At 40.4% G+C, this 25,273-nt stretch overlaps 1 protein-coding gene across 1 annotated transcript; it reads left to right on the top strand.

The window, feature by feature from the left end:
* The first annotated feature begins 478 nt into the window (after positions 1–478).
* Positions 479–25,055, top strand: LOC124276577 (inner nuclear membrane protein Man1-like). The gene is given in 16 exon segments (XM_046712224.1): positions 479–1,376; positions 2,441–2,487; positions 3,769–3,847; positions 6,869–6,978; positions 9,029–9,093; positions 10,217–10,326; positions 10,360–10,393; positions 10,941–11,004; positions 11,006–11,045; positions 11,313–11,418; positions 14,976–15,096; positions 15,511–15,547; positions 16,494–16,584; positions 17,986–18,094; positions 21,777–21,855; positions 22,421–25,055. Coding segments are annotated over 16 exon segments (2,133 nt in total). The 5' UTR covers positions 479–487; the 3' UTR covers positions 22,573–25,055.
* Positions 25,056–25,273: the final 218 nt, after the last annotated feature.

The raw sequence follows: 25,273 nt of genomic DNA, 5'->3' as shown, positions 1-25,273 counted from the left end.
ACACTGATCTTTACAAACGTACTTTGATTGTTATATATTCTATAACATTCGGCTTTTTTTAGTATGGTATTTAGTTCAGTTTACCACATATTTTCAATAGTATACACCGCCGCCATAAAGCTGGAATATTGCTTGGTGTGGCGTAAAACTAAACTCACTCATTCACACACTCAATAGTATTACAGTGGCGGATCCAGAGGGGGGTTCAGGTGGTTGAAACACCCACCCCAACCACCCCTTTGAAAATGACTTTAAGATCACATTGAAGATTTATTTTTTTTGCGTTGGCGGAGCCAATGGGGTTTCAGGGGGTTCGAACCCCACTGAATCCCCTCCTTTCAAAATTCCTGGATCCGCCCATGGTATACACAGGTTTTAGATTATTATGGAAGATCTCCACTTTTCCGATGCGAAAAAAATGTGCCCCAACCGGCATTGTCGCGCACGCGCACCTGCGGCATCCGGGCCGAGTCGGTCATCGATCAACATGGCGGAGAAGATAACGGACCGAGAACTCGTGGACGAACTGAAACGGTTTGGAGAAACAGTGAGTCTGCCACTGAAGCTGGGCAAGCGGCAGATATACATTAAAAAGCTGAATCATTTCAAATCTAAGGCAAATAGCGGAGATCAGACTACCAGGAAGTCTACCAAGGGTGCACACCTCGATGTTTTAAGCTCCGATGATAGCGACTTCGAAAGCGCGGGTCAGACTGACCGACAGAGATCCAAGATCGTTAGTGGGGTATCCAAGTCTCTTAGGCGCAGATCAACGGCAAACACACCCATCACTCCCCCAAAACCTAAACCATCTAGCAGCAGATTGTCGTTAGGACGTCCCAGTTTGCGATCCCGGAAATCAGAACAAACAGATGACTCTCCTCGTATCACGAAATTAAATGCACGTCAATCTACATCCCGATTGTACCCCGATTTGAGTGACCTCAACGCATCTGGCAGCCTTGGAAACAGATCCAGAGTAAATGAGACATTTGAGTCGTCAGACTCCGATCTCGATGAAAGTACATATGAGGTTGAGAACAAGTCTGTGAACACGACATTTACCATTGAAAGCAACAACAGTTTAAACGATGGCAGATCGCGGAATAGATCGTATGAGACAAAGTCCAACACAAGTTACTCAAATCATGTCACCCCAGGCACATATGCTAACTCCAAACGTCACACAACAAACCATACATCATCTAAGCATGTGAATGACTCGAAGAAAAATTACAAGCTCTACCCTGAGCATGTGTCTGGGGGTCTGCTTGTGATTGTTGGAGGGTTTTTCCTGGTTCTGGCCGTCAGTTACCTGTTTGTTAGGAGAGATGTCATCTTAGCGTGGTACAGCGGGATTGGAGATGTCAAAGCAGGTACAAACATATCTTATCATTGCATGTGATCCGGTTAATAATGTCCATTTTTTGTTTCACTGAGATCTTTCACAATGTCCAGTGTATAAAATACAGCCCGTCCCACCATCCTTGATGGTCTATTTTTGAGGAAGACGGGCTGTTAAATAAGTAAGCCGTCCTTTGGTCGGGGGAAATATTTGAAAAAATAAACTTGACTTGGTTTGAACTTGTGATCAAAACAACATGTGCTGATTATCGATTATTTATTGTTTTAGTTTTTGGGACTGGCTGTGTTTGTTCAGGACTGGTCACAGTTTTGGACAGGCCACATTTCAAAATTATTTTATACACGGCTATATTACACAGTTGGAAATTGAAATTCAGATCTTAATATGATTATCCTAGAGTTTTGGGGAAGACTTCCGTCCGTATCCTCCCTTGACTTCTAGTCAAATCCTTTCACCTGAATATATATTCCTCATCTGATAAGGATGGTTTTAACATGTTTCTTAAATTGTATCTGAACTTACTGAAAGACATATCCAACTTCTATAAGTGCCACTCAAAGAAATTGTTCCTCATCATTAAAATTTAGGGGGGATACAGAATCTATTATTAACAGGCTGCCATGTATCGCTGGAACATTGCTGGGTGCGGCATTAAACAACAAACACAAAGTCATGCATTTTGGAATAATTTGCAGTTATTAAAACAATGTTGACGATTATAGTGATTAAGGTTTTCATGTCCTGCTGTGATAGAAATCAATGACTGTAATCACACCTACTGACTCAAAAGTAGTACTTATGTTTTGAAATCATTGCCAGCATTTACATGTAGACTGACAGGTTAAATCGTTGAAAATTCATTGGATGTTATTGTTAATTGCATTTTTGTATTTTGAATCATTTACAGTGACAATGATTAGCAAAACTGAACAATGACTCAAGCTGTGACAGTATCCATTGTTCAGTATGTTTAAGTATTAGTTAGCCATTTTTATCTATCAATATATATCTTTATTTAGTGATTTAGAAATTATTACAACTGTTGATTTAATGGATGTTCTGTGTTTGTTTCAGCTCCCAAGAGTACCTATCTTCTTTGTTCACATCCGGACAAACCACAGGTGATTTTCATAGATAGCTCACAATGTTTATATATTTTTCTAAGGCCAGACCAATCTCATTTCTTGTTTTACAGATTTTGCCCTCAGAAAACCTAAAGGCAGGAGGGAAAAAAAGTCAAAATCAAAATCACCAAAGTAATACTCCTTTTAATATAGTATTTTACTTTTGGCAATTTATATGGGGCAAAAAAAACAATCTAAAACATTTTCTTGCACATTTACATTATTGGCCAATAAAAATATAAAAAAATTAGTTTTTGAGCGGGGAAAATTAATTTAATTTTGTTTCTTATTCTTGGATAAAATACAACCAGCGGATCCGTAGAACAAGAAATAAAATTGGTCTGGCCTAATGTTAAAAAAGGTTGCAGTTTCATATTTCGGTGGCTATGGTAACATGCAGTGTCTGTACTAGCTCCGACTGGCTTCGAGTTGTGTAAGAATTTACATATTGTTGTGCAGAGTTCCCTCCGTTTCATATCGATAATCATTCATAATTTTTCCTATCAAAGATATTTCCGATTATCAATCTTTTTAGCCAGCCCTTGATTAAGGAGATATAACAACTGGTTGGCATGGCATTATGTTGTGTCTGTGGGGTAACCATGGTAACCATGTAAAACTAGGGCATGCTTGTTGTAAGAGGAGACTAGCGAGATCAGGTGGTCATGCTCGCTGACTTGGTTTACACGTGTCATCGTATCCCAGTTGTGTAGATCGATGCCAGGGGTGGAAATAACCCATTGCCCAACGTCCGAGTCCTGTGTGTTTTTCTGTCGGGCAAGCAAATTTGTATACAACAAGAAAACCGGCCGGTATAGTGGAAAAATTATTAGGGCAAGTGATTTTACATGTGCCACTGTACCGGAGTAAACTAGCAATTTTAAAGTTATTTCCACCCCTGGATGCTCATGCTGTTGATCACTGTCTTTACAGACTGCCGCCATATAGCTGGAATATTACTTAGTGTGGCATTAAACAACAAGCAAACAAATCAACCAACACGCCAGTAAATTTATAATGTTGCATCAGATGATCATGATACCAGTTCAACACGTGTCTTGAGTTGTTAGTGTGATTGCATTAGGTGGGTTATATTTTAAATTCAGCAGCTATTTTACAATAATATCTGTTATCTGTTTATACTCTAGTTAATTGAGACCCAGACCACTGGACATAATTCAGCTGTGATATTGCAGACTAGCCTGTTATATGTAACACCATTTCGTTGTGTTGCTGTGGAGTGTAATTATGTAAACACAATGTGTTTTCTGTTTGCAGGGATGTTATGGAGAGCCAGTGGTGGAGAAGACGATGATTGTCATTCGAGATTTGTATGATGTGTTAAGCAGTAAGAAAGGTGAGAAAATTTGAAATGCATGATGCAAATCATGTTTTTGGATTACTCCAGCTTCTGATGATGTATAGAATGTGAACATCTAAAACTGGACTTCTACTACTGGCCTCAGTTCAGAAATATACAGGGCGGTGGGGTAGCCTAGTGGTTTAAGCATTCACTCATCACGCTGAAGACCCAGGTTCTATTCCCCACATAGGTACAATGTGTGAATCCCATTCTGGTTGTCTCCTGCAATGGTGTTCTTTTTGGTTTTTATTTCCCCAAAGGTAAGGTTGTACATAGAGAATACTACACAAGGAGGTCTCATTACATACGAATTATACAAAACGAGTGTCCTTCCTATGGTATCTGACCGAGCGAAAGCGAGGTCACATAACATAGGAAGGTCACGAGTTTCGTATAATTTGTATGTAATGAGACCGAGTGTGGTATTTTATTTATTACCCACGTCTTACATGCGTTAAATTGACAAAATAGCGTATTTTTGTAAATATTTTGGTTTCAAACCGAAACCGGTTTCATAAAGAGGTTGCGGAAGAGTTTTGTACTTTAGTACAATATTTGCATGACGTCACACTGTAATGACGTCACTGCCTTGGTAACCGACGTCAAGATGCATGTCAGTTGTCATCGCCTCGTACAGCCTCCTACAGTAAACTACTCCGTAGAACCCCGTTTCTTGGTTTGCAGTTGCTTCTTTCAGCTAACATCACTGGTGGAAACATTGCGTTTATGTTTTTCAACGTCGATAATGTCTCAGTTCGACTCACAATTAAACAGCGACACGGCAACGTTCGCGATGTTTACATTCCTACAATGCATTTAAGTTGTAGAATGAATGAATTCATGTGTTTGTTATGAATGAAAAAATAGTTACATCAGAATGTGTACTAATTGAGAGGTCATCGGTTATCCAATCAAATCGTTAGAATCTCAGGTCAAGTCGTTACGACACAGGTCAACGCGATACGACACTCGTGTGACGTACGAGATTAGTATGCAACTACCCATACGTTGACCACGTGGGTAATAAAGTATGATTACATCATATGGCATAACAGTGTACACAGTTCTTACAGCAGCATATTTTTACACACTTTTTATGCAAAACTGAACATTTTACCATAAACATTTAATGTAAAATGTTACCTGTCAAAAGTGGAGAAGAGAGTATGGAAGGATGACCAATATTAATAAAAGGCTGAAAATTGGCATTTTGAAAAGTCATGCAATGGTGTTGCTTGAATATTGTTAAAGGCAGCGTTAAACCACGCTCACTCACTCACTATATAACAGCATCATAAAACCCAGCTCACTCACAATATACAGTACAACAGAAATTATTGGGAATTTAAAGATTGTTATTTTTTGTATTTTTTTCACTCATTACTCACGTATTAAATGTGAATATTAGCAGAACATAACTCCAGATTCAAAGACAGGTGAACAGTTAGTATTTTGTCAAGTCACCATGGGCAGCAATGCAGGCTTCAATGCGGCGGGGCATACTACTGATCAAAGAAGTTAGAAAGTCGTGGTCTATGCTGTCCCAATATCGGACCACTTCTTCTTTCATTTCAGCAATATTTGTCAGATTTTTCTTAGTGACACTTTCCTTCATAATTCCCCAAACATTTTCTATTGGATTTAGGTCAGGGCTATAGCTTGGCCAATCTAATAATGTCATATTTTGGGTCCGAAAACCAAGCCTGTGAATGCTTTGAATGATGTTTTGGGTCGTTGTCCTGCTGGAAAATCAAAAATATTTCCATAGAACATGTGAGCAGATGGAAGTAAATGTCCCTCGAGAATATCTGTGTTCATCTGCTCACCATTCATATTCCCTTCAAATACACAGAGGGGCGTTGCCCCTAACACAAATATGCCACCCCGCACGTTGAATTTCGGACTGTATTTTCGGCGCGCTGATGCAAAGGTTTTTCAGTTTGTTTGGTCCAGAATTTCAGTGTATTTGGAAAAAGCCACACAGAACTTTCATCTGAGAAAATCACATTGTCCCAGTTAAAATTTCTATGCTGTAAGCACCAGTTCAACCTTCGCTCCTTTTGTTCAGGTTTCATGATCGGTGATGGAATTCCTCGACTTTTCTAATTGTCTCCTTACAGACAGCCACAGTTCCTCTATCAATCATATCCAGCCTTAAGTTTTCTAAACTCCTTCGTTTGTTTTAAGAAACAAGAATACCAAGCCGCCTCCTGTCACAGACAGTCAATTTTCTGGGCCTACCTGCGCCTCTCTGGTGCTCAATGCCATATCCATTTGCAATATTTTTCAAAACACGATAAACAGTGGACAAAGGGATGCCTGTTCTACTTGAAATCACTTTAGCTGATCTGATGTCCTTGTTATAATACTCTAAAATCAACTTCCTCTTCTCTAATAGTCTAAATCATCCATACTGAGGATCACTGAAAATGTTATCTGCTAGCAAGTAAACAAAGGGGGATAACTCTTTGCGAACTTATGAAAAAGGATTAACGGAGTTGTCTCTCTTGAATGAAACCAAGCACTTGATAGATGGTCAAGGTTGTTTATACTAGAAATCCAATTAAACATATTCCTAAAATTCTCAATAATTTCTGGTCATACTATAAAGATGGTGTAAAACATAACAAGGTATGGGGGCGGTGGGGTAGCCTAGAGGTTAAAATGTTCGCTCGTCACGCATAGAAGACCAGGGTTCGATTCTCCACAAGGGTACAATGTGTGAAGCCCATTCCTGGTGTCCCCCACCGTGATATTGCTGGAATATTGGTAAAAGCGGCATAAAACTAAACTCACTCACTCAAAGGTATGGTGAACCTGTGGCAAATTGTGAGAAACACGAGATATCTGTGGTATATATTGGTGAGTCTTGCCAGTACATTTTGCATGAAAACTTGTGCATCTACACCTGAAATTAGTTACATGAATTATGAAATCTTTGGAAAGTCTATATAACATCTCTTCATTGATAATAATCATATGTATATTTTAAACCCTCTGTATTCTCCCCTACAGGGCTAGTTGTGTGTGGCTCTGCAGAGGAGTGGGAGAAGAACATGTCTGTAGAACAGTTCAGAACTTACGTGAAGAACATCAAGAACAATGATGTGGTACGTAAAGGCGAGGTGGGTATAGGATGAACGAGAGCGTGAAGGTTCTTTAGGCTATTGTCAGCAATATTACAGAGAAGTTATAGCTTCTTGTAATCGATCAAGTCTGTGCTTGGCAGACTAGCTGTTAATGAATATGTTTTATTACTCACCCGTTGAAGATATCACTGTTACAGCAGTTATTACAACATTATTACACATTGATGCCGTATGTATGACGTCAAAGTGGTTTACAGTTATGACGTCACAATGCTAATACCTCTGTCACAATGATATTAGACCTTGCTTGACTCACGGAAAGTTGAGAGTCATCACACTTGTTGAATTCTTAGGAAAGAAGTACTTGGCTCGATATTGTTTTGCTATGTCCCGAATAATACCATATTTATGAAACTCGTGAATGGTATTGGTATCTAACGAGCGAAACCATTCACTTGTTTCATAAGTATGGTATTACACGGGACATCGTTTAGTATTCTTTATGTATATGATAGTATGATCACACATAGTATGATCGCAGTGATCAGGGTGTGATCACACATTTTTACCATGAGAACAACATATTCCAAAGTTTAGTCAGCCCACAAATATTGCAGGCTTTTTTTAAAAATATTTCTAGATACATAAGAAATTTCCTGAGAGAAAAACTTTATGATACTTGTAGATTATCGCCATCCATATTTGACACGTCATTTTATCCCGATTGTGTAGATCTATGCTCATGCTATTGATCATTCCCCACACGAGTACAATGTGTGAACCCATTTCTGGTGTCCCCTGCCGTAATATTGCTGGGATATTGCTGAAAGTGGCGTAGAGCCATACCCACAAGCTCACTCATGCTGTTGATCACAGGATTGTCTGATCCTTATTTGATTATACAGTTGAACCCCAATGTCTCGAACTTGGTTGAGATGAATACTCGGTTGTGGCGAACTCATTTCTCGGTCCCTGCTGATTTTCTTATATTTATCATTATTTTTATGCTGACGGATGTGTGTCGAACTGTTCCCTTGGTCCAGACGAGTTTGACACAACATGGCTTGCCTGTATGCAGATCACTGCCATATTGCTGGAATATTCCAGAGTGTGGCGTTAAACAACAAACATACATCATATCATGTACATAACCCATGTGTATAATGCTAGACCGTCTCCGTGGTGTAGTGGTTAGAGCGTCCGCCTGGACAGCGGAAGGTCGCAGGTTCGATCCCCGATCGCGTCAAGCCTTAAAATATGGTACCTGTTGGTCCTGTCTGGCACTCGGCATTAATGTGTACAAGGACTGGTCGACTCGGGAGTCAGTATACTATAATGTGTCTGAGTGGGGTATTCATGTTTCACTGCGGCATGGTATCTCAGTGGGCTAGCACTATAAAACCAGCTTAAGTCTGGGCTAGTACAAGCAGACGCACATACACATATACACGCATGCACGTCGTCATATGAGCGAAATATTCTCAAGCACGACGTTAAACCCAGTTTCACCTCACCTCACCTCACCTCACCTCACCTCACCTCACCTCACCTCACCTCACCTCACCTCACCTCACCTCACCTGTCCAATGCTAGGACTGCAATGATTCTAATAAGGAATTGAATTCATGAAGGGATACAGTTCGATTGCCCGATGATGGAGGAACATAACGTCTCATACTCATGAAGTATGTGGACCGTATATGATGCTTCAAGGAAATGAATTATTAACTGGGTGAAACGGTGTTTGGTCCAGAATATCAGGGGCAGTGATGTAGCCTAGTGGTTAAGTTGTGCGTAATAATGATAATAATAGGCCTTTCCACGTCACAGGTATATGCTCAAAGCGCTCACTCATCACTCAGATGAGATTCCCCATATACATGATATAGGTACAAAACCCATATATATTTGTCCCTGCCATTCTATTGCTGGGGCAAAGTGGCATGAAACCTTATTCACTCACTAACACCAGAATACATCAGAAAGCTTTGACATCTCCATCATTTTCTGTTTACATTTTTGTGTAGGAGCTGAGATCGTCCTTGGTTGTTTTAGGTTTCTGTAATGTTTCTTGTGACCTTTTCAGGACATTGATGAGTTGGTGGAGTCCTGCCTGGATCACATTGTACTGAATCCACACTGGAACATAAGGTACGTACACCTGGTCACTAGTGGTGGTCCGAGTGGTGGTCCGATTAATTGAATTAATCAAAGATTGGTCGCAATGACAAAACGACCAATCAATCGATCATGTTTTCTCATAATCGAACACAAACAATTTTGGAACACTTGTTTGCAATTACGATATTTTACACAAGGTTGGTTTTGTCTGTTACATTTCATTAGCACTACAAGCTCTTCCAATTCATGATTGAATTTATTTTAAAGACTCCATGAACTTCATGTTCCTAACATACTAGTCATCCTTTAAAGATGTGAAATTTGCAAATGCATTTTGTGCAATTTGCAAAAAAACCAAAAGAACTACATGTTTTTTCTTTATTTTTTGTGCATTAACAAACATAACCAGAAAAATTTAATAAATGACGCTAACCAATTATTTTCAATGATTGATCGGTTGTAATGAAACAATCATCAATTATGAGATTTAAACCAATTCCAAACACTACTGGTCACTTCACACAGTATCATCATGTGTTTCCATTCCCCAGCTTTTAATGTTCAAGTACCTACACACGTGAAGATCTGTGTTAGAATTGGTCTTCAGCAACCCATGCTGTCAAAAGAGGCAGCTAACAGGATCGGGAAGGTTATGCTTGCTGATTTTGTTTACAGGTCATCATATCAAAATTGCTTTGATTGATCCTCATGATGTTGATCACTGGTCCAGACTTGATTGCGTACAAACTGCCGCCATATAGCTGGAATATTGCTGAGTGCAGCGTTAAACAACAAACAAACAAACAACCTTTCAAGTACCTACAGTCTAAGTAAAACGAAATATCATGGATGACTTAGAGTCTGATAATGTCAAGCCCCAGAAAGCAGACCAATTATTCATAACCGTGGTATTATTCATATCCTATAGTAAGTAAAGGTTACAGGTACTGAATGTGTTCAAATATCAATGTTGTTTGGACTTTCAGCAATAGGTTGCACTGGTGTGTGTTTTGTCTAGCTAACTTGAGCCCATGGACCTCAACATTACTTACCGGTAGCAATCTCATAACCAGGGAATCTGTAGCTTACAGTGAAACAAGGTATCTATTTGATTGCCACTGTTTCTGTAGGGCAAGTGTTGTTTCTGTTACAGACCTGTGAACAAGGAAGGAGAAGACACAATGAAACGAGGGGACATCAAGCACTTGGAATCGAGAGTCGCCTCTATGGCTCTCCTCTGTCGCCTTCAGAGATCCTTCTACCGATCCTTTCACCATCTTAATCCTAGGTCAGTCTGGCTCATGCCCAGGGGCTTTCACCATCTTAATCCTAGTATTCAGTCTGGCTGCAGGCCCAGGAAAATGGCCAATGGATAAAATAGTTATATATTTCCCAACTTCTAAGTATTCCTATTGTGTTCTATTATAATTGCGTCCCTGTTTAAACCGCCTCCGTGGTGTAGTGGTTACAAGAATCTGTTCAATCACCGAAGCGTCATACCAAAAGACTCAAAATATGGTAGATAAAGGTCCCTGCCTGTTATTCAAAAGTTTATCTATATTATACTTCCCAACTTCAAAATCTCAGTGGGCTACTCATAAAGTTATAATGGGCTAGTACATTATCTTTACCCATATGGTGGCGTCCCTTAAACCCAATTTCACACCAGGATCTGCTGATCATGTTTTCAGTTCCAAGATTTGCCCTGATTAACATCTTTTGTGTGTTGGTGATATCTGTTCATGAATTTCCAAGAGTTAGCAGATGTCAAATGTCAGGATGCAGTAAAGCTCCCCTTTCCCCCACCTTCACCCATAATGTGGTTGGTCCTTAAGAGAATTCACCACATGATGTAGACGCTGTTGCTGCTGCTGTTGTAGGCTGTGTGCTGGTGGTCATGCTGCTGAAGTATATGAAGTGGCGGAGTCTGGCGAAGGAACAGGAGCTGAGACACGTGTACGCCATGGTGGATGAGATCATAGGTGAGGCACTGCCAGGGCAGGGTTTGCACACGCTTGAAAAAGTCTGAAATTGGAACGTTTTACCCGTAAAACACCCTAAATTTGTTAAAATCTGGAAAAGGCCTAATTCCCAGTCATTTGCCCTAAAAAGACCCAAAATTAGGAAAACGTTGATTGAATATTGTGGAGTTTGATGTTTAACAACGAACATAGTTGTAAAATATTGCAACATCTCATGTTTGAACACTAACGCTAGTTACTTGTAGTGTGAAATTTGTCTTCAACCAGATATTCTCAAAAGACACCATGATGTGACGCAAGGGGAGAACGGAAGTCACCATCAGTTTCTAGCGGTGCAGCACGTGCGAGACCAGCTGCTTCCTCCATCCAGGAGGTAAGTTGATGTCAAACATTCAACTCACATATCTCTTTGCATGGTGCAATTTCGCTATTTACATCCTGGGGTATGGTGGGGTATCCTAATGGTTAAAGCGTTCGCTCATCACGCCGAAGATCTGGGTTCGATTCCCCACATGGTTAAAAAGTGTGAAGCTCATTTCTGGTGTCGCCACCGTGATGTTGCTGGAATATTGCAAAAGCTGCGTAGATCCATACTCACTCACTCACTCACTCAGTATTTACACCTGCACTGATGCATGTTGCAAATGGCTGGTGGACATTGCCTTCAGTGCCAGGTTGCACCTTGTATAGGTAACAATATATCCTCCCAACATCTTATAGCTGTCATCCTCTAATACAAGCAACAGGTTGCACCCGGTGCAGGTAACAATATATCCTCCCAACATCTTATAGCTGTCATCCTCTAATACAAGCAACAGGTTGCACCTGGTGTAGGTAACAATATATCCTCCCAACATCTTATAGCTGTCATCCTCTAATACAAGCAACAGGTTGCACTCGGTGTAGGTAACAATATATCCTCCCAACATCTTATAGCTGTCATCCTCTAATACAAGCAACAGGTTGCACTCGGTGCAGGTAACAATATATCCTCCCAACATCTTATAGCTGTCATCCTCTAATACAAGCAACAGGTTGCACCTTGTAGGTAACAATATATCCTCCCAACATCTTATAGCTGTCATCCTCTAATACAAGCAACAGGTTGCACCGGTGTAGGTAACAATATATCCTCCCAACATCTTATAGCTGTCATCCTCTAATACAAGCAACAGGTTGCACCCGTGTAGGTAACAATATATCCTCCCAACATCTTATAGCTGTCATCCTCTAATACAAGCAACAGGTTGCACCCGTGTAGGTAACAATATATCCTCCCAACATCTTATAGCTGTCATCCTCTAATACAAGCAACAGGTTGCACCCGTGTAGGTAACAATATATCCTCCCAACATCTTATAGCTGTCATCCTCTAATACAAGCAACAGGTTGCACCCGGTGTAGGTAACAATATATCCTCCCAACATCTTATAGCTGTCATCCTCTAATACAAGCAACAGGTTGCACCCGGTGTAGGTAACAATATATCCTCCCAACATCTTATAGCTGTCATCCTCTAATACAAGCAACAGGTTGCACCCGGTGTAGGTAACAATATATCCTCCCAACATCTTATAGCTGTCATCCTCTAATACAAGCAACAGGTTGCACCCGGTGTAGGTAACAATATATCCTCCCAACATCTTATAGCTGTCATCCTCTAATACAAGCAACAGGTTGCACCCGGTGTAGGTAACAATATATCCTCCCAACATCTTATAGCTGTCATCCTCTAATACAAGCAACAGGTTGCACCGGTGTAGGTAACAATATATCCTCCCAACATCTTATAGCTGTCATCCTCTAATACAAGCAACAGGTTGCACCCGGTGTAGGTAACAATATATCCTCCCAACATCTTATAGCTGTCATCCTCTAATACAAGCAACAGGTTGCACCCGTGTAGGGTAACAATATATCCTCCATCTTAACTGTCATCCTTAATACAAGCAACAGGTTGCACCGTCATCCTCTAATACAAGCAACAGGTCCTCCCAACATCTTATAGCTGTCATCCTCTAATACAAGCAACAGGTTGCACCCGTGTAGGTAACAATATATCCTCCCAACATCTTATAGCTGTCATCCTCTAATACAAGCAACAGGTTGCACCCGGTGTAGGTAACAATATATCCTCCCAACATCTTATAGCTGTCATCCTCTAAAGCAACAGGTTGCACCCAGTGCAACCTCCCAACATCTTATAGGTTCCTCTAATACACAATATATCCGGTGTAGTTGTAAACAATATATCCTCCCAACATCTTATAGCTGTCATCCTCTAATACAAGCAACAGGTTGCACCCGGTGCAGGTAACAATATATCCTCCCAACATCTTATAGCTGTCATCCTCTAATACAAGCAACAGGTTGCACCCGTGTAGGTAACAATATATCCTCCCAACATCTTATAGCTGTCATCCTCTAATACAAGCAACAGGTTGCACCCTGTGTAGGTAACAATATATCCTCCCAACATCTTATAGCTGTCATCCTCTAATACAAGCAACAGGTTAACAATATATCCTCACCCATCCTCTAATACAAGCAACAGGTTGCAGGTAAACAATATATCCTCCCAACATCTTATAGCTGTCATCCTCTAATACAAGCAACAGGTTGCACCGGTGCAGGTAACAATATATCCTCCCAACATCTTATAGCTGTCATCCTCTAATACAAGCAACAGGTTGCACCCGTGTAGGTAACAATATATCCTCCCAACATCTTATAGCTGTCATCCTCTAATACAAGCAACAAGGTTGCACCCGTGTAGGTAACAATATATCCTCCCAACATCTTATAGCTGTCATCCTCTAATACAAGCAACAGGTTGCACCGGTGCAGTAGTAACAATATATCCTCCCAACATCTTATAGCTGTCATCCTCTAATACAAGCAACAGGTTGCACCAGGTACAGGTAACAATATATCCTCCCAACATCTTATAGCTGTCATCCTCTAATACAAGCAACAGGTTGCACCCGGTGTAGGTAACAATATATCCTCCCAACATCTTATAGCTGTCATCCTCTAATACAAGCAACAGGTTGCACCCGGTGCAGGTAACAATATATCCTCCCAACATCTTATAGCTGTCATCCTCTAATACAAGCAACAGGTTGCACCCGGTGTAGGTAACAATATATCCTCCCAACATCTTATAGCTGTCATCCTCTAATACAAGCAACAGGTTGCACCCGGTGCAGGTAACAATATATCCTCCCAACATCTTATAGCTGTCATCCTCTAATACAAGCAACAGGTTTCACCCGGTGCAGGTAACAATATACCCTCCCAACATCTTATAGCTGTCATCCTCTAATACAAGCAACAGGTTGCACCCGGTGTAGGTAACAATATATCCTCCCAACATCTTATAGCTGTCATCGTGTGTTTTGATTTGGAAGTAAGTGATTGTAAGTAATATATTTCTTTCTACATGACTTATTGTGAGCAGAAACATTTGTGTACTCATAAATCAGTTATGTAGCAGTATTATCATTGAGGTAATGCATAATTGAAACAGAATCATTCATCATTTATCATTCGGGTTGGTGTGGAAATTGCATACACCACCAAACTTACTCACCTAATCTGAAAATGGTCTTTTGGAGGATGCCTGTGAAGATCTGGGTAAGAATTGGGCTTCAGTAACCCATGCTTGTCATAAGAGGCGTTGAACGCGATCGGGTGGTCAGGCTCGCTGACTTGGTTGACACATGTCATCATATCCCAGTTGCCTAGATCGATGCTCATGCTGTTGATCACTGGATTGTCTGGTCCAGACTCGATTATTTACCAACCACCGCCATATAGCTGTAATATTGCTGGGTGCTGCGTTAACCAACCAATCTTTTTGAGGAGGATGGTTATTATCATTACCAGGTATTATGATGATGGTGATGATGTTTGTGATGTTTGCTACAGGAAGGAGTTGCAGCCAATCTGGGATAAGGCGGTACAGTTCATTGAGAAGAATGAATCTCGCATCCGTCTAGAGGAACAGACCATCGAAGGCGAGGAGTTCCGAGTCTGGAGATGGATACATGTAGGTGGTACAGAACCTGTTAGCTAGGACTAGTGATACATGTAGGTGGTACAGAACCTGTTAGCTAGGACTAGTGATACATGTAGGTGGTACAGAACCTGTTAGCTAGGACTAGTGATACATGTAGGTGGTACAGAACCTGTTAGCTAGGACTAGCAGTACACTTCTCAAATGATGCGTATTGCAATATCTTTTCTGAGAACAGGTATACTGGGTAAAAAATGTTGTGTGATTATCTCTAATGGTTTAAGTTAAAATCTACTTTTATTCACAACTGATGTATCTCTTGTAATGAATTGACAAAATGGCATATTTACATAATATATGATGCATTGTATATATTAAAAAAATATTCCCGAAACCAACTTATTGAAGAAAATCAAGTAAAGCCTGATAATGTTTTCTGTTTTACAGAATTCTCCAAATGGAGGCAAAGTTTGGCAAGGTCAAGGTAGGTCATGGTTAAGGGTCAAGAAAATGTCAAACATCATACCAGATGCGTTTTGTTCTACATCTTTATAATTATGGTTCTGTTACCATGGTTACCAGATACGTTTTGTTCTACATCTTTATAATCATGGTAATGTTACCACTGTTACCAGATACGTTTTGTTGTACATCTCTATAATCATGGTACTGTTACCAGATACGTTTTGTTCTACATCTTTATAATCATTTTAATGTTACCATGGTTACCAGATACGTTTTGTTCTACATCTTTATAATCATGGTAATGTTACCATGGTTACCAGATACGTTTTGTTCTACATCTTTATAATCATGGTACTGTTACCATGGTTACCAGATACGTTTTGTTCTACATCTTTATAATCATGGTAATGTTACCACTGTTACCAGATACGTTTTGTTCTACATCTCTATAATCATGGTACTGTTACCAGATATGTTTTGTTCTACATCTTTATAATCATTTTAATGTTACCATGGTTACCAGATACGTTTTGTTCTACATCTTTATAATCATGGTAATGTTACCATGGTTACCAGATACGTTTTGTTCTACATCTTTATAATCATGGTAATGTTACCACTGTTACCAGATACGTTTTGTTCTACATCTTTATAATCATGGTAATGTTACCACTGTTACCAGATACGTTTTGTTCTACATCTTTATAATCATGGTAATGTTACCACTGTTACCAGATACGTTTTGTTCTACATCTTTATAATCATGGTAATGTTACCACTGTTACCAGATAAAGTGATTACAGAACTAATCCTTTTCAATGATGTTACGTTCCCTCATATTATTGGGCAAAGAAGAGCCTTGTTATGCTTGTCAACATTTTAATACTGTTACCAAAGTTTAAACATGATTAAATTGGCCCCACATTTGTAAACACTTTCTAAGTTGTGATTGGTTTTGTTCCCAGCATTTGGCGAACACAATGACGACAGCTCCAACACAGTGATGTATTGTCCAACTCCATGTCTGAAGATACGCAACATGTTTGATGCTGACGTGTAAGTACATACTGAAATACATGTCACTTACAGGCAGCTGGTACATTGCTTATCGAGACTTAAAGCTTTCAAGACTGTTTATTGTACCCTGCTGTAAAGAGGGAGGGGGATATAGGTTTGAACGTCCATCCATCCGAGATGATGGGGACAGATTTTTCACAAAAAAACGTTGTAGATAGTGAAACCAAATTTGGTATGTGTTTTCAGGACATGAATGCCTTGATTGAGTTTGAAAATGGAAACCGTGTTACAATTTATAACCGAGTTATGGCTCTTGTCATGCGTTTCTTGACTTAGTGCACGGTATCCCCAATGGGAACAGATTTTCTCAGAAACCATCATAGATAGGGAAACCAAATGTGGTATGTGTTTTCAGGACACAAATGCCTTGGTGGAGTTTAAAACTGTTAACCAAGTTACAATTCTTTACAGACTTATGCGTTTCTTGACTTAGTGCACGGTATCCCCAATGGGAACAGATTTTCTCAGTAACCGTTATAGATACGGAAACCAAATGTGGTATGTGTTTTCAAGACATGAATGTCATAGTGGAGTTAAAAAGTTGGAACCAAATAGGAACAGAACACTGGCATGGGATATTGATGACCATGTCTTCTTATTTTTGGTGATTCTTTCTAAAATTTGGACCTTGGTTTGATCTTTGTACTTTATAGACCATTCCCTTTAGTTCTCTCAAGATGTTTTTACCTGACACTGTGAACATTGTTTCCATTCATGTGAAGATCTGGGTTAGAATTCGTTTTTCTTCTGAACATGTCATCATATCCCAACAGCATGGATAGATGCTCATGATATTGATCACTGTATTGTCTTGTCCAGACTCGATTTATTACAGATTGCTGCCATTTGGCTGGAATATTGCTGAGTGTGGTGTTAAACAACAAACAAAACAAGAAGTGCTGGTGTCTCTTTGACGTTGCGTCTTATCCTGCATCCTTGCTTCCGTATTACTATTGCCCAGTAATCTTCACAGATCCAGTTTCACGTTTTTAACATACATCACTTTGGTTTTTCCCCCTAAATTCATTTTTGGAGATTTTGACACATTTTTGATAGTTATCTGGTTGGCCGTTTTATTTAACATGGTCCAGACTTGATTATTTACAGACCACCGCCATATAGCTGGAATATTGCTGAGTGCGGCGTAAACTAAACTCACTCACTCACTCAATTTTAGTTTACATTGTTACGTTGAAGACATGTTATTATTTCCTAAACTAGATTCCACAGAAGATATCTTCTTGGAGATAGCACTTGTATGATAAATAGGATCTTACGCTCTTCTGAAATCAACACTTAGATCCATGTTGATGTATTGGATGTCTAAGTACAGTGTCTAAGTACTACTGTCTAGTAGCTTACTGATGGTGTTTTGTGTAGTGAGGGCGAGGATCCGGCCTGGGAAGTCAGTATTCAGGACGCACTGCTGGAGAAGTGTAAAAACATAGACAGCATCTTCCACATCTTTGTCGACAAGGAGTCAAGGGAGGTAAGTCCTGTTGACAAATTGTTGCTTTTTAACTTGTTTTCCGATTATTAGTTAGCTGTAAATGGAGCAAGTTCTGTTGGTCTTCAGTAACCCATGTTTGGATTCTGGATGTAAATTGGTCTTCAGTAACCCATGTTTGGTTTCTGGATGTAAATTGGTCGTCAGTAACCCATGTTTGGATTCTGGATGTAAATTGGTCTTCAGTAACCCATGTTTGGATTCTGGATGTAAATTGGTCGTCAGTAACCCATGTTTGGTTTCTGGATGTAAATTGGTCGTCAGTAACCCATGTTTGGATTCTGGATGTAAATTGGTGGTCTTCAGTAACCCATGTAATTCTGGATGTAAATTGGTCCCCATGTTTGGATTCTGGATGTAAATTGGTCTTCAGTAACCCATGTTTGGATTCTGGATGTAAATTGGTCGTCAGTAACCCATGTTTGGTTTCTGGATGTAAATTGGTCTTCAGTAACCCATGTTTGGATTCTGGATGTAAATTGGTCTTCAGTAACCCATGTTTGGATTCTGGATGTAAATTGGTCTTCAGTAACCCATGTTTGGATTCTGGATGTAAATTGGTCTTCAGTAACCCATGTTTGGATTCTGGATGTAAATTGGTCTTCAGTTTCTGGATGTAAATTGGTCTTCAACCCATGTTTGGATTCTGGATGTAAATTGGTCTTCAGTAACCCATGTTTGGTTTCTGGATGTAAATTGGTCTTCAGTAACCCATGTTTGGATTCTGGATGTAAATTGGTCTTCAGTAACCCATGTTTGGTTTCTGGATGTAAATTGGTCTTCAGTAACCCATGTTTGGATTCTGGATGTAAATTGGTCTTCAGTAACCCATGTTTGGTTTCTGGATGTAAATTGGTCTTCAGTAACCCATGTTTGGATTCTGGATGTAAATTGGTCTTCAGTAACCCATGTTTGGTTTCTGGATGTAAATTGGTCTTCAGTAACCCATGTTTGGATTCTGGATGTAAATTGGTCTTCAGTAACCCATGTTTGGATTCTGGATGTAAATTGGTCTTCAGTAACCCATGTTTGGTTTCTGGATGTAAATTGGTCTTCAAATTTGGTTTCTTGTAAATTGGTAGTAACCCATGTTTGGTTTCTGGATGTAAATTGGTCTTCAGTAACCCATGTTTGGTTCTCTGGATGTAAATTGGTCTTCAGTAACCCATGTTTGGTTTCTGGATGTAAATTGGTGGTCTTCAGTAACCCATGTTTGGATTCTGGATGTAAATTGGTGCGTCAGTAACCCATGTTTGGATTCTGGATGTGGATGTGAATTTCTGGATAAATCAGTCAGTAACCCATGTTTGGATTCTGGATGTAAATTGGTCTTCAGTAACCCATGTTTGGATTCTGGATGTAAATTGGTCTTCAGTAACCCATGTTTGGTTTCTGGATGTAAATTGGTTCCATGTTTGGATTCTGGATGTAAATTGGTCTTCAGTAACCCATGTTTGGATTCTGGATGTAAATTGGTCTTCTGGATGTAAATTGGTCTTCAGTAACCCATGTTTGGATTCTGGATGTAAATTGGTCTTCAGTAACCCATGTTTGGATTCTGGATGTAAATTGGTCTGGATCAGTAACCCATGTTTGGTTTCTGGATGTAAATTGGTCGTCAGTAACCCATGTTTGGTTTCTGGATGTAAATTGGTCTTCAGTAACCCATGTTTGGTTTCTGGATGTAAATTGGTCGTCAGTAACCCATGTTTGGTTTCTGGATGTAAATTGGTCTTCAGTAACCCATGTTTGGATTCTGGATGTAAATTGGTCTTCAGTAACCCATGTTTGGTTTCTGGATGTAAATTGGTCGTCAGTAACCCATGTTTGGATTCTTGATGTAAATTGGTTGTCAGTAACCCATGTGTGGATTCTGGATGTAAATTGGTCTTCAGTAACCCATGTTTGGATTCTGGATGTAAATTGGTCTTCAGTAACCCATGTTAGGTTTCTGGATGTAAATTGGTTAAGGTGAGTCAGTAACCCATGTTTGGATTCTGGATGTAAATTGGTCTTCAGTAACCCATGTTTGGTTTCTGGATGTAAATTGGTCTTCAGTAACCCATGTTTGGATTCTGGATGTAAATTGGTCTTCAGTAACCCATGTTTGGATTCTGGATGTAAATTGGTCTTCAGTAACCCATGTTTGGTTTCTGGATGTAAATTGGTCTTCAGTAACCCATGTTTGGATTCTGGATGTAAATTGGTCTTCAGTAACCCATGTTTGGATTCTGGATGTAAATTGGTCTTCAGTAACCCATGTTTGGTTTCTGGATGTAAATTGGTCTTCAGTAACCCATGTTTGGATTCTGGATGTAAATTGGTCTTCAGTAACCCATGTTTGGATTCTGGATGTAAATTGGTCTTCAGTAACCCATGTTTGGATTCTGGATGTAAATTGGTCTTCAGTAACCCATGTTTGGATTCTGGATGTAAATTGGTCTTCAGTAACCCATGTTTGGATTCTGGATGTAAATTGGTCTTCAGTAACCCATGTTTGGATTCTGGATGTAAATTGGTCTTCAGTAACCCATGTTTGGTTTCTGGATGTAAATTGGTCTTCAGTAACCCATGTTTGGATTCTGGATGTAAATTGGTCTTCAGTAACCCATGTTTGGATTCTGAAATATGCAACTTACCAGTGGGTTGTTGGGCGCCTTGGCGTGGTAGATTGTATGCCATCATAAGTCATCGGTACCTGGACTGTCACTTGAGATGCACACTTGCACATACCAGAGGGTTACTGTACTGTCCCGACGCAGCATGTGACGATGTCGTCACTCATGTGTTTTGCTGTTGCAGGGCTGTGTCTACATGAAGTGTTCCTGCTACGAGGCTGTCGTCACTCACGTGTCTTTTGCTATTGCAGGGCTGTGTCTACATGAAGTGTTCCTGCTGTAAGGCTGTCGTCACTCATGTGTGTTTTGCTGTTGCAGGGCTGTGTCTACATACGAAGTGTTCCTGCTGTGAGGCTGTAAAACGTGTCCTCATGTCGTCACTCACGCATTGTGTTTTGCTGTTGCAGGGCTGTGTCTACATGAAGTGTTCCTGCTATTGCGGGCTGTCAGGCACTCACGCATGTGTTTTGCTGTTGCAGGGCTGTGTCTCATACGAAGTGTTCCTGCTGTGAGGCTGTCGCCACCATTTTGATTGCAGGCTGTGTCTACATGAAGTGTTCCTGCTGTGGCTGTCGTCACTCATGTGTTTTTGCTGTTGCAGGGCTGTGCCTACATAATGAAGTGTTCCTGCTGTGGCGCTGTCGTCACTCATGTGTTTTGCTGTTGCAGGGCTGTGTCTACATGAAGTGTTCCTGCTACGAGGCTGTCGTCACTCACGTGTGTTTTGCTATTGCAGTGCTGTGCCTACATGAAGTGTTCATGTGTTTTGCTGTTGCAGGGCTGTGTCTACATGAAGTGTTCCTGCTACGAGGCTGTCGTCACTCACGTGTGTTTTGCTATTGCAGGGCTGTGTCTACATGAAGTGTTCCTGCTGTGAGGCTGTCATCACTCATGTGTCTTTTGCTGTTGCAGTGCTGTGTCTACATGAAGTGTACCTGCTGCGAGGCTGTCGTCACTCACGTGTGTTTAGCTGTTGTAGGGCTGTGTCTACATGAAGTGTTCCTGCTGTGACGTTGTCATCACTCACATGTGTTTTGCTGTTGTAGGGCTGTGTCTACATGAAGTGTTCCTGCTGCGAGGCTGCTGGACGAGCAAGACAGGCTTTGCATGGATGGTGGTTTGATCGTAAGTATTCACGCACTTGATCACAACCACAGTAATATGTGTCTCTAAGTAGTGTGTTCAACAAGGACCTGGTGGTCAGATGACCCCATCTAGGCACACTCGTAACGAAGTTGGGTTTTTTTAAAATCTATTTTATGAACCAGTTTTAAGTGGCAGACTATTTCTGGTTGTGTTGCTAGGTTACATTCTCAACTCTGTCATGTGTATCCTTGTCTAATCATGTTGCTGTTTCATATGTTTTTTAACTATTATGTAGTGTAACTGTCTAGTCCTGTTGCTAGGCTTCATTCTCAGTTATGTCTTAACCGACCCGTGAAGATCCGGGTTACAATTGATCTTCAGTTACCCATGCTTGTCGTAAGAGGCATCTAACGGGATCGGGTGGCCATGCTCGCTGACGTGATTGGCACATTGTCATTGTATCCCGATTGTGTAGATCGATGCCCATGCTGTTGATCACTGGATTGTCTGATCCAAACTCAATTGGCTGGAATATTGCTGAGTACGGCGTAAAACTAAACTCACTCACTCACTCTATTATAACCATATCTTCTTGTGCTGCCAGGTCGCCTTGTGACTGTCCGCTATCTGAAGTTGGATTACTACCATAACAGATTCCCAGAGTCGGTAGACATGAAGAATCCACTCCTCCCATCAACCAATCAGATGTCCTCACTTTCTCAGCCATTTTACAGATCTTCTCTTGAAATGACCTAATATGGTCATATAGTGTCATGTGATCAACTGAAGTGTGCCTTCTGGGTTATTCAATGTGGTTTGGCAGTTGTGATTGGTTGACAGTCCATGTCTTATGTAAACACTTGGCCCAGTAATTTTCACAGCGTAACTTTGTGGCCGTTCATGGATCTTCGTGACACAGATGGATGTCTGGTCCTGTCTCAAGATCCAGACATGGTTGCCTGTTGCTAAGCAACTGATGAAACCCCTGCCAATATAGATCATACACATTGGTGTGGTTGTCTAAGGCAAAACATTTATCAATTTCTCCTAGTTGCTATGGTTACCGTTGAGAACGCACATCATTTACAATAAGAGCTTTCAAGAGGACTAAACTTGCGAAGTCCTTCTTTGCCTACACACTGATGTCTAGATTGAGAACAAGGCGGAACATGGGTTCCAGATAGCAGCGAATACTTCCAATCTTAAGTCAGACATCATGATAAATTTAATTCTATGAAAAGGTCATTTAATAGTGCTCTGGATTCTTCATGATATTGCTGCAATTTTAACTCACTCGCTATGGATTCTTACACTGTTACCATGACAACAAGATCTTTTATTGATAACAAGTCCGTGATATAACTGGCGTACTGTTCCATGCGTATTCATTCATTGACTTTGGTGATTACGATGTAGCCTCCATGATGTTAGGACCTCGCTGTAGCTTGTATAGTCCTGGAATATTTATCAAAGTGTATATGTGAGTTTTTTACAAGAACATGATTTAAAGAAGAATTTATTCCTGCAAGGCATCATTGTGTAGTTGAGATTGGTTTATTACAGTCTTTGTCGGCGGCAACTGTTGAAGGCCTGTTACAAAGAACCGTAGATCTCAAATTGCTATGGGCAATTGGTCTTGTAGTCAAAGGGGATGCAATTCGCAGAGTTGCTTCCCTTGTGCACTCCAGGAAACCCTGTTTTCTGTGGGCTCCAGTGCCAGTTCGCCCTAATTATGTTTCTAAGTTTGTCAGCACCTCACCAGGTTTCACAAAAGTAGAACATGTCTGAGACTTCTTTGAGAGGCATTTTAGAAGTTGTAAAGATGAAGGAAAACCAAGTTCTATGGATAGTCAACTTCTTTATTGCAATGAGTGACGTTTAGGCGTAGGTACTGACACCATTATCTTCACAATGTTCACTTGCCTGATAACGGTGTTAGTGCCTACGCCGAAATGTTGCACTCATTGCAATAAAGAAGTTGACTATCCATAGAACTTGGTTTTCCTCCGTTATCTGAGACCTTCACCATTGTGAGCTTTCCTCCCTCATTAAGCGGACACACATTTGGACATTACAACTATTTTGAAAGTGGTGTTGAACCCACCTTACTCACTCTAAAACGACTTTCTTTAACTGCCTTGATCGACTGGAACACTAAGGGCGACAACTAAGGGAGGCAGTTAACCTTGCCCTAAGGGAGACAACTGAGTTTATTGGTAAATTTGACTGATAGTGAAAGTTTTACAGGGTCTGAAGTACTTTGATGCAGTCTTTTTCTTTTGACAGTAGTGGGTATAGCATTTGAGTTCTCTTGAGGGCATTCAAGGGTTTACTAGGGAAGGCAAGCTGGGTGGAGTTGACTAAGAGACCAGACAACTGCTTTGGATTGAGAAAGATGTCAAGTCTGCTGGAGCTGACAGAGAAGTCGTGTTGTTGAGTTGACCAAGAGATCAGACCGGTGGAATGGATGGAGAAGTTGTGTTGTTGAGTTGACCAAGAGATCAGACCAGTGGGATGGACTGAGAAGTCAAGTCTTTTGGAGTTGACCCATGGGACAGAAGTCTAGAGGAGTTGACCATTGGATTGGATTGAGAAGTCAAGTCCAGTGGAATTGACTGAGAAGTCTCGAGAAGTTGACCAATAGGTCATCTCTAAAATGCTTATAACTCCTGTTACTGTGAAGTGAAATAAATTGATATTGTCACATGTAATAGTGAAGTGGGTCAGCTTTGTCAGTTATATATATGCAGATACTTAGAGTACACATATTGGCAACTTTATGTCTCCATGGTTACCAAATGTCGGTATGAAATTGGTACAATTGAACAATGGACATAACATCTAGTTACATGTCTGTTCTAAAAACAATCAGTGTTCCCAGTTAATGTGTCCTGGTGTAACAGATCAACTATAGTCAAAAAGACTTTATCTTCTTTTGCGAAGTTGGAACAGACCAAGGTAGAACCCTGTCTGTGATGGCAACACATGACCTTGACCAGTGTAGTGGTCATGATTTACTATCTCTGCAGTTGAACTGACCAACACACAGATGAAATCACGTGATGGCCGTCTGAGCCTTGTCATCTGCGGAGATGCTGGCAGCAACTCATGTCGGATGTCAGAACCCCACTGGTCTGAAACTCAAGATGACACAATGGGGATTTTTCTGTTTTTCAGGAAGCACTGATTTTCTCAATTTGTAACAGGACATTGTGTGTCAGTACCAACTCGGAAAGGAATGTTCCGGATGTTCTGAAAAATAATTAGTCCAGGAATATAGAATTTGAACCATTCTGAAACCCAGCACAACACATTGATGATCCAGTGCTTATTAAATTAATACTATTTTCATGGAGTAAGGGCTAGCCTTGTGGGTAAAGCATTCACTCGTTAAGCCGAAAGCATTGGTTTCGATGTCCCACCTGGGTACAATGTGTGAAGCCCATTTCTGGTGTCC

This window comes from Haliotis rubra, unplaced genomic scaffold (assembly GCF_003918875.1).
Source record: "Haliotis rubra isolate DU_JTF1 unplaced genomic scaffold, ASM391887v1 Scf21, whole genome shotgun sequence".
Taxonomy (NCBI): Eukaryota; Metazoa; Mollusca; class Gastropoda; order Lepetellida; family Haliotidae; genus Haliotis; species Haliotis rubra.
Note: the sequence above shows the minus strand (reverse complement) of the source record. Positions and strands in the feature narration are given on the sequence as shown.